At 36.9% G+C, this 10,877-nt stretch overlaps 1 protein-coding gene across 5 annotated transcripts in view; it reads left to right on the forward strand.

Moving 5' to 3' along the window:
- The window catches only part of MXD4 (MAX dimerization protein 4), a 50,080-nt gene extending 40,992 nt beyond the window's left edge, over positions 1-9,088 (forward strand). For all 5 annotated transcript variants that reach the window (XM_032781083.2, XM_032781086.2, XM_075066634.1 and 2 more), the window contains one exon: positions 3,646-9,088. In XM_032781083.2, coding sequence (XP_032636974.1) covers positions 3,646-3,794 — 149 coding nt within the window. In that variant the 3' untranslated portion in view covers positions 3,795-9,088. The remainder of the gene's footprint in view (positions 1-3,645) is intronic.
- Positions 9,089-10,877: the final 1,789 nt, after the last annotated feature.

A 10,877-nucleotide genomic window follows, 5' to 3' on the forward strand; every position in this document is an offset into this window, starting at 1 on the left:
AAAGAAAAAGGAACAAAAATCGTTTCTCGCCCTTTTTTATGTCACCTTTGTCTACTGCTGTGCTCGGTAGATGCCGTGCTTGAGGCGCTGAACAAGCGCTCCCCCCTTCCTTTCCTGATGGCAAAGTGCAAATGGTGGAAACAACCATCCTTCATCCCCGTGAGTGCATGGCTGGCTCACGTGAGGGTCAGCTGGGGGCGCCTAGGTAAAATGGGAATGGATCCTGGTCATTCCGGCAGATCGTCAAAAGTGCTTGGTAACCGTCTCATCATAGCAGCTTGGAGGCCTTGGTCATACGCACTCCCTTTCATGTCTAAAGAAGTTCTGTACTCATTGGACTCATCATAGGAGCGGAGGTGCGCTCCTCTCCCCTATCCTAATGTCCTTGCCTGGATTCCACGCGCTGAGAGGGCTTTCCCTTCTTTTCATCTCACTAAAACGTCAGTGTTTTATGTCCTGACTCTTCTTTATTATCTCACACAAATGGGGGACCGTTGCCACGGTATGTCCGAAGGATTGGGGAGGAGGGAAGCAATGGGGGTTTGCTTGCAGGGGGCACCCTTGAATGGCATGCAGTCAGTCATTTCTGCGGGATCTCTGGGGCTCTGACATGGAGGATGGCTCTCTGGTTCTGTCACTTGCCCCATATTCTAGGCAGGACTGACCTATTTTTAGACCAAACATAAAGAGGGATACCCGGGAGTCTTTCCCTATTTTCCTGCGCCCCGCAGACCTCAGCGAGCCAGCCGGGCAACCTGACGCAGCAGACGGTACAAAGGATTGTAACATTCATCGCAATTCAACTGCGACACGGTGTGGCAATGATTGAATGATCCATCATCTCATCGCCAATTGTAATGGCAGACGTGTGCATAGGTTGGTCCATCTCTGTACCTTGCAGGAAATCGAATGCTGCTGTGTACTCGTATGTCTCTTCCGCAGCATCCATACTATGGTGACATTGACAAAAGGCTGAATGGGCTCCATGGTTGCCATGCTATGGCGTCTGCCAGGGCAATCCAGGGGAAAAGGGTGCGAAATGATTGTCTGCCATTGCTTTCCCGAAGGAATAACTGACGACATTTACCCAGAACCACCTGCGACAATGATTTTTGCCCCATCAGCCACTGGGCTCTCAACCCAGAAATCTAAGGGGTAGGGGAGACTGCGGGAACTATGGGATAGCTATGGAATAGCTACCCACAGTGCAACGCTCCGGAAATCGATGCTAGCCTCGGACCATGGATGCATACCGCTGAATTAATGTGCTTAGTGTGGCAGCGTGCGCTCGACTTTATACGATGTTTTACAAAACCGGTTTCTGTGAAATCAGAATAATCCCGTAGTGTAGACATACCCTGAGTAAATTCTTATGTCATCAGTGGGACTAATTACAAAATAAGGTTACTACTTCACATGGGTAAGGCAGAATCTAGCTGAGTGTTTTTATGATAAATCAGTAATCAATGCAAGCATTAAAAATGAAATTTACTCCAATATGATAGATTATCATTAAGCACTTTTGTTGTCTTCTGTATTGCACATTATAATTTTGTATTAAAAATAAGATTGTTGTATGTTTATTCTAATATATATTGGTAACATATTAGAATATGTATTACAGAGTAGATGTATTGTAGTTAATATGATCCCTGACTACATCACATTTTCCAAATGCTGTCTCCCATGGTACTTGAGACTAAGGGCAAGATCCTCAGCTGCTGTAAATCTTTGTGAGTTTATTGAAGTCAATGGACCTATCCTGATTTTCACCAGTTGATCCACCACATGATCTAGTAGCTCATTTAGCAGTTTCTACAAGGGGATGTGAGCAGCACTGTAACAAGGCAGGATTGTAAAGGCAGTAAACCATATAGAAATGTAAGAGTTAGAGTACTGGCAACTATCTTACTGAGTGAATAACAACATAAATTCCTCTATGCCATGATTTTAATAATACATCGTGGGGACTAATCTCTCCTGATTAGTGAGATGAGTTCCCACTAACATGAATGGAAATTTTACACCTGCATTAAGGATAATATCCCCGAGTATATATTTATCTTGTCTATTACTACTTGTATTACAATTTTTTATTTTGGCTTGAAGTTATAATGAAGGATATAGTCAGTGTTTATTTTCTTAAAAGGTAATTATGTCCTTTTTGAAGATAGGTCCCAGTCTTGCCAGCTGTGACTTAAGGGTGGCATGTCAAATTTAGCTTTTTTTATTTCCTGGTTTTGGTTACTTGTTGTCACAAGTTAAATTTATTACTTCGATAATAGTTTTTGTTTATAAGTAACTGCAGTGCAATTTTCTTTATGTCATATGCATGTACCATGCTGGTGCCTTGTACTTGATCCTACATCTTTCTAAGTCAGCAGTAGTTTTGCCATTGACTTCACTGGGATTAGTATTGACCTCTTGGAATTAGATGCAGATATCCTTGGTCAGGATAAGTAACACTTTAGTCCAAAAGTGGATCCATTGAAATGAATGGGACTGTTTGTAAAACTAGGTGCTACTTGTTGTGAGCAAGAATATCAGAATCTGACTCTTTGTTAGGACAATTCTTCAGATTGCTGGTAAGTCTCTAATACTGCTTGTTTCCTGGTTGTTCCATGTTCTTCCTTCTCTGGATAATAAGCAGAGCTAGCTGAGATTTTTCAAACAAAAAAACTTTAATTGAAAAACAGCCTTTTCTAAACCAGAAATAATCAGAAAAAATGTTTTCAGTTTTTCCAAGGAAGCTGGAAGGCAAAAAATGTAGTTCATTTTTTCATTCATCAGTTTACTTTTCTGAAATTTTTGGGAAAAATGTCTGTGTTTTGACCAGCTGTAATAATACATTCAGAGTTTTGTACTGCCATTCAGAATTTGTATTGCATGCATCTTTTATAGTTTTTTAAAATTTAGCATTACATGGTTAGAGTTGTTTTTGTGAAGGATTGGTAAAATGGGCATATCTGCCCTTAAATTATATTGATTAATAGACTGTTTTATTTCTGTGTAAAGCATTATTCAGACCAGAAAATGCTTGAAAATGTTGTCTAGGATGATATTCATCACCAAAAGTTGGGCTGTGTGATTCAAAGTATTAATCATAAAATATGGATCTTTCAACTCTATGGTACCCTTCCTTGTTGGTTGTTAGTTACTCAAACTTGTTACCAAATGATGGATTTTCTGTGGCTTGTTTGAAATGAGTTGTTGGTATCAGTCCAATTCTTAGTGGATAGATGGCTGTACCATAGTTGTCACTAACTGTCACCTTTGTTGGTAGTGTCAGCAGAGACTGCTAGTATTAAATTGTCTTGGGAGCTAAACTATTCTTTTTTACGCCCTAGAGATGATCTTTACACATCGTGAGATGGTCTCTCCATACCAGGTTCAGGACAGTAGGAGAAAGCCTTTAGTACTGATGTCATGTTGTATTTGTTATGTGGATAAATATGTAGAGGATTTAATTCCTAGGGCTGTCATTCTGGTACTTTTCACTAGCACTGAATTTAAAAATATTATTTGGAAAAATTAAGTGTGGTTTGACTTTCACATTAGGTTTTTAATAACATGTTCAATATCAGCCCACAGTAACTGACTGTATTCTCTACATTTCTAAAAACCTGCCTTTTGTGTTTCATTTAGAAGTAGACATTGAAGGAATGGAATTTACACCAGCTGAAATGGACAGTATTGGAAGTGCCAGTGATGTTGAAGACCACTACAGTTTGCAAAGCAGTTCAAGTGATGGTGGCTATACACATTCCCGCAGACTTAATGCCAGGCTCTCATAGTGCCTGAGTTTCCATTTCAGCTCAGGACCATCTAACTGAAGCACTTATAGAAGAAAATTCCAGAGGTGTCAACTGCCACTCTTCCGGGAAACCCCAACCACAGCACTCTGAAATGGAGGTTTTGTACCCATGGTTCCCTGCACTGTAACCACAACATTCGATATTGCAAATCATGGTTTTGCTGCAGAGAACTGTGGTTAGGTACAGTTGTGACTTAAAGCTAGCTTGATGTAGCCATACTGCAAATTTTAAAAAATCATATCATTCCATGCAAGAAGTATTAAATTCAACCTGTTGGAAGCATATGATGGCATAAGGAAGTTTAATGAGAAAATCATTTTGATTTTGCAGAAACCATTTTCAAATATTGAAGAATAAATGAAATCTATGATTCAAATCTATAAAAATTCAACTACTTTTTTTCTTGTTTTTTTCCTTCATGAAAAATTATTAATGCTTTATAGCAGGCTGTAGAGTATAAATTCTTTTACTGTTGTGTTTGAGAGAGGCAGACAGAAAAAAATCTCCAAATCTCAGATGATCTTTAGAAAAAAGATCATATTAACAAGTCACTACTGTACTTCAAAATGGGGAGGAAAAAAGCCAGCTCTAATAATGACTTCATGTGGGATGATCTCAACTTTCTTTTGCTTTCTGCATTCAGCATCCAATCAGCAGCAGATCATTCTCACCATGATAACAGAGCTAGCACAAAGTAACACTGGAGTGTTAACCTATTATCATGGAAGAGATGTCTTTTGAAACATTTCGGTATTTTTTGTAAAGAATACAGAGCTCAAATTATCTAGATTTTGATAATTAAACCTCTCCTTACAAGGAATGTTAGCTAATGTTTCTTTTTTCCTATTTATAGCTGCCAATACATTTTTATGGAAGGCATGGCTTATAATTACAGTATTCAGCTAGAGGATAATTAATCATTTTTTCTTCTTTTGCACGCTATAATTGCATTTTCTATTCTTAAATAAAGTGCAAAAAAATAAAGTGTATGCTGTAAAACAGCAAAGTTTATTTAGTACTCATCAAGCTGTTCAGAACATATTTACCCAAATTGTAGCAATACTACGAAGATGTATTTTAATACAACTTTGGCTTAGTGAAGTCATTAGAGCTTGGCTTGCTGGGTAAGAAAAATGGACCAGTCTTTGCATTATCTGTATAAAGAAGGTCTTTTAAAAAAAAGAAAAAAAAAGAAAAGAAAAATGAAAAAAAGCTATAAACACTTCTAGAGAAGTGATTTTAGCAAGTGTAGTCTATATTTCCTGTAAGAGATTTTGTATTATATTTTCCTAAATGTTCTCATTTACTTGTATAGGGAGGGGAATGGTACAGACCCAAACCAGAGTCTCAGGGACTCTTCACCCTTGTCATATTGTGCCTTGGTGACCATTTATGTATGTCTCTCCTTTTTCATTGTTTAAAGGCAACTAAGCTTTGTTTATTTCAAGACCCTTTGTTTGAATGGTCAGTTGTCCATCTTATTACAAACGAAGCACTGAGAGTTATAAATCTTCTCACATCCAATCCGTGTGTCTTTTTAGTACAATTATAAAATTAGGTTTGTGAGAGGGTTAACCATTAATTACATTATATTTCATAGAGGCCCTCCCTTTGATTCTTCAGCACACAGATCTACATTTTGTTAGCTTTTTGAACCAGGGTCTCTGTGAGACCAATATTAAATGGCTATGGAAACAAATGTATTGTATAATGCTATAGGATGTCTAACTGTGGTACCATTTTAATATTCAAATATAAAAAACTCATGACATACTGACCATAATGATCAAAACAAAGATTCAGTTGTTCTTTCAACATTAGACATATGTGCCCTCCCTTTGGCTTTTACAAGAGAGTAGAAATATGAATACATTTTGTGGCAGCTTACAATCCTTGTTTGCACTCTTGCTTACTGCTTGGAACTTGCCAACAAGGAAAATGTATACTTTTTAATTTACATAACCTAATTTATGGCCACCTGTACTTTGGCTTTGGGGAGGGGCCTAAGGTTATAAACTCTGGCAGCTGAATAAAAAAAAAAACCAATTTACTTTTCTGTGATGCAGGTTTTGGTATTATGTTATACACCTTTGCATATTACTAAAATCCTCATTGTTGGGGAAAACACACAGCAATATATTCATTGTGTGTAGCTGACAAGCAGCAGAAATTACTAGCTCCTTTGGTGCATATGTAACTAATTTCCAAATCTGGAAAAATTAAGTGTTTACTTTAACACAGGACTGTTAACAGGGGGAAAAAAAGGCTAGTATATTGTTGCTGTTCATTTATTATATAATGAACACATTCATGAATTGTAAAGTGTTTCCTTTCGTGACAAGCAGCTCTTGCACAGAACCTCCTAATAAAAAGATTTGAAACACAGAAGGAGAGTAGAGATTTTAAATCCAACATTGTTGTACCTTATGTTGATCAGAAGTTCTCCTTTTAAAGATGAATGTGCTAATTTAATGAGTTCTTCCACGCTGGGTATCCATGGCTTTGTAGATCTTATATTTTCAATAAAAATTACTCCAATAATCTGAATGGAAATAAAAAAGGTTTTATTTGTTTTTACTCTTTTGCATATTATTATGGTAACCATTTTCAAGACAAAGAAATATGGTATCATTTTCATGAAGCGTTTGTCTTAATTAAAGTCTGATGTAATATGACACTTTCAGACATTGGACCCATTCCTGCAGTAGTAGTAGCCCTATTGAAGTCAATGGCACAACTGATGTACTATTTGCATGAGAAAGGGTGTGCAGGATCAGACCAGTATCCCAAACAATATCAAAGTGCTGACAGCTCTATCCATCTCCCTTTGATTTCTGTGGTGATGGATGGATTCCTGTGATTCTGTTCCAAAACATTATTCTTCACCCTATTCAGCAGCGTTATTAATTATGCCATTAACTTATGGCATGGCAACTAGGGATGAATACAGTTTCCTGTTTTGCTTTGTTTTTTAAATAATTTAAAGATGGATGTTTCTCATTTTTGTGTGTGTGTGTAATTATTAGTGTCGTGATCAAAACAGTACAGCAAAAATGGGAGAGGGGATGGGAGAGAGATATTTAACCATTTTCATGGAGTAACTACACCTAATCCAATCATCCTCCTATGTTGTGTTATAATGTAACACATGGAACAAGGCCTGGAAGAAATTGCCATAAAGTTCTCTTTGCAGAATTTTCTCTGAAGTTGTTCCATAAGGAGATTTGGCTGCTCTCCTACCCATGGAAAAAGGAGGAAATTCTGCCTTCAGAACTCTATAGATCCCAAGGGATCTGCAGGAGGCCATTTCCCAGCCAGGATCTACATTTGTTCTGGTGCCTAGTGTTCATCACCTCCTCGGCTTTACTTGGGTCATGTTGTGAGTATTTTCTGTCCCGCTGCCTGTGTGGGGCTATGAAAACATCAAAGCAGCTTAAGGCAGCATTAATTTTTTTCAGATTCCCCATGAGATTTAGGGGGACAATGCATGTCCCCTGACGCCATCCTACCCTTCCCAGCTGTTTCCACAAATTGATGGATGGCTAACCAACCTACCCTACCCTTTTTAGAAGACTAAGATCTGTGCAAGAACTGGATACTGTATTTCCGTATGCAAAGCTCGTACTGACTTCAGTGCAAGTTTTGCCACAGTGAAGAATGCAGGAATAGGCCAAAAAACAAAACAAAAAAAAAATCAGTGATAGAGCTAAAGTTCATGTCTGGTATTTACAGAGATACTAAATGTTAATTTCTTCTTGTGAAACTCTTCAGATTTGGAAATATTGTCCGCTAGGACCTGGTACAACTCACATTTAAGTTAAAGAAAAGACTCTTACTGACTTGAATGGGTATTGGATCAGGCATATCAACTGCAATTTAATTTTTTTTGCAAGCAGGTAGTTTGTAACAATCTAGAGAGTACATATGACAAATGGAGAAATTTTTGTTTGATAAATATTTACATGTTTTTTATTTTCTTCTTACCACAAGTTCTATCAAACCAATGTTATTTTAGTATTTTCAGTTAAAATGACAAAGTAATCACAATATTTTAAAAAATGGTAAGAGATTATGTGCATGTGAGTTTGGTCTACAAGTATGCTCTTGTCTACTACACCAAAGCTTGCTCAACTATGTAACACAGTCCCCAGTTCTTTTACAGTTGTATAAAACAGCGTATACAGGTAGGACGGGTGATCATTTGGCCCTTCTATCAATGTTAAATCAATTATTAATCTATTTAATTATCACTGTTTTTTCTCCTCAAAGGTTATTTCCATACACAAAATAAATGTTTCTCAATTACGAACCCAGCCAGCACAATCACTGAACAAAGGATATTAATTTTATACACTTGTTTTGTGAAGACATTACCTTATTAATGTTTAAAAACCAAATTTGAGAATCCTTCTTCATTATATTTATTTACTGCTAGAGGCCAGTGCCTTGTGTTTAAAAAAAAAAAAAAAAAAAAAAGGGCAAAACATTCAATCCATCAATAATGCCCTTTCCAAAATTGAATGCAATGACTATCATGCTACTTTAGATTTTTTTTTTTTAAAGGCGAGCTGCTTTCACTATAAAATAAAACAGGTAAAATTATCAGATATGAGAGACATTTCACCAACAATGAATGTGTGTTAGTGTGGTTTGTGAATGAAAAGCAATATTCCTAACTGATAGCTCCAAAAATCTAAGTTATGTGTACTATGTAACTGCTTAAAATGAAGGGAAAGTATAAAGTGGGTACTACTAGAAACCATTTGGTCATTTGGGCCTGTCATTATCCTAAATTCTAGAAATGAATCCCAACAAAGATTCCTGGTGACCCAAGTACACCTATAGAAAACTTGGTAGTGAATCATAGTGAAGGCAGTTTAACTTCAGAACTTCAGCCTTCAACTTTGCATAGGTAATGTGGGTATAAAATATGGTGACATTCAGTGTACGTGGTTTAAAGGGTCTGTGCAATAACAAGTCTTAATGGCCGATATTTCACTACGTGTGAAGTACATGGTAGGCACCGAAAAAGAGCCTCCTGCTGTGGCGGTTATGTTTCTGGTGAAATTCTAGAGGTGTACTGGGTGCGTTCTGTGCCAGAGCCATTGGAATATATATCTGAAAAGGAACGCTTCATAGTTCTAAGATGTATTATATTGTAAAGATTCATTTGTACACACGTACATGGTGCATGCTATGCTGTGTAGCACACACTGAAAGTATTGTGTTATATCATTCTTTCATTGTAATATAAATACAACTTTTATACCTGAGATTTGTGGTGGTTTTCAGTTTTAATTTTTTCTTCTTTCATCATTTATTTTGTGTGTGTACTTTTCCGTTTCCTTGCAATTCATTCCACATAGGGTTAACAAACATTTTATAAAAAGTTCATTGGGTGTTCCCCTCACTAAAAGACCCTGGCAAGTCTTCATGGTTTAGAGCTAACACTCAAAGTTCTCTGCTAAATATACTGGCCCAAATAAAAACCCTACTTAATTCCACTTTAGTCAATAGCATTACACCAGGAATTAATTAGGCCCATTATTTTAAAGAGGAGTTATTTTTTTTCTTCTTAATACAGACGCCCAGAACTACCCTAGAATATGCATACCAATACTGTATTTGTATGAAACCAAACCAACCTCCTCCCAAAACATTAATTTCTGCTCTAAATATGAAGAAAATATAACTTCACTTAAAATCATTCCATCTGTATGCAAGGTATAACCAAAATGAGGCGTTAACACAGCATAGAAAGCATTATGTTTGACTAAAATGTTTTTTTACTAAACTGAGCATAGAGCTCACACCAAACATGGTAGATATCCTGATTAAAAACTGAGAATTTGGCCTGCTAATATGAGAATAAAAAATAAATACAGCAATTTAACATCCAAAAGCACATTGGTTATATCATTTCATATTGAATCGGTATTCAGCAATATGATCTCACTTGTCTTTGTTCCATAGTGAGTGCTTCTTACCTACATTTCTTGTGCAGGTTTACGAAAGATTTATTTCAATACATCATAATTTAGGTTTTAACTTGTAATGAATCACAAGAAATTTGTCAAATTGCCATTAGCCTTGATTCAGATCAGTTGTGTATCAGACTGAGAGTCTATGTTCTGCTGTAGAATCACTAAAGTTTCTTGCACAAAACATAAGGGAATCTTCACAAACAATTCTTTCAGTAGAGCTTTGAAAATGCAGGTGATGCAGAATGGGTACAAATGGCAATTTGGCAAATTACTAGATTATAATAAATCTGTTCAATAGAAAAAGGGATTTAATCATCTTAATTTATTATTTTGACCTCTGCATATTTTGGGGCAGTACTATGGTTAGGTGAGTAGTGTAGGACAGCTGTGGTAATAATGAGTAATGAAATATAATGTGACAATACTTTCATAAACAGTGTGTAGTTTGTGGATTGTACAGACCTAATCTTTTAATGTATTTATAATCTGTTTTCTTTACAGTTAGAGTAAGTTTGATCTGCCAATTAATAGTAGGCTGTTTCACTGGTTAAATACTAAAGTGTCCACAACTTTGAAGTATTTATTAATTGGACAAACATGCAAATGAAACATTTTATACCATTGTGCAACTCAATTTAAATTTGAGAAAGAACCATAGATGGTAGATTAGTCTCATGATAATGTAGCCATCAACTTCTTTTAGAATAACCAGTTTACAGGAGTTTAGTGCAATGTTTCAACTGATTCGCTCCAAATTCTATGCTATCTATAGCTTTTGTAATAACCCTCTCAATTCCACAATCCTTTTCAGTTTCAAAGGATAGTGCTCCTGGGACCCTTCTGTCCCCAGGTGATTATGGGTTGATGGGTGAGCTAGGGATGGGAACGGGGGGGGGGNNNGGGGGGGGGGGGGGGGAGTCAGTGGGGTAGGGGCTTCTTCCTCTTGTCCATGAAGTGCTCAGCTCCAAGACAGAGTAAGTGGCACTGCAAGAGGATAGAAAACCATCTCCACAGCTTTTTGCAGTGCCACTTCTCTCATCCCCCTCAGTGGGAGGGTGGGGAAGAGCTACCCTGCAAT

The sequence above is a fragment of the Chelonoidis abingdonii genome, chromosome 5 (assembly GCF_003597395.2).
Source record: "Chelonoidis abingdonii isolate Lonesome George chromosome 5, CheloAbing_2.0, whole genome shotgun sequence".
NCBI classification, from domain to species: domain Eukaryota; kingdom Metazoa; phylum Chordata; order Testudines; family Testudinidae; genus Chelonoidis; species Chelonoidis abingdonii.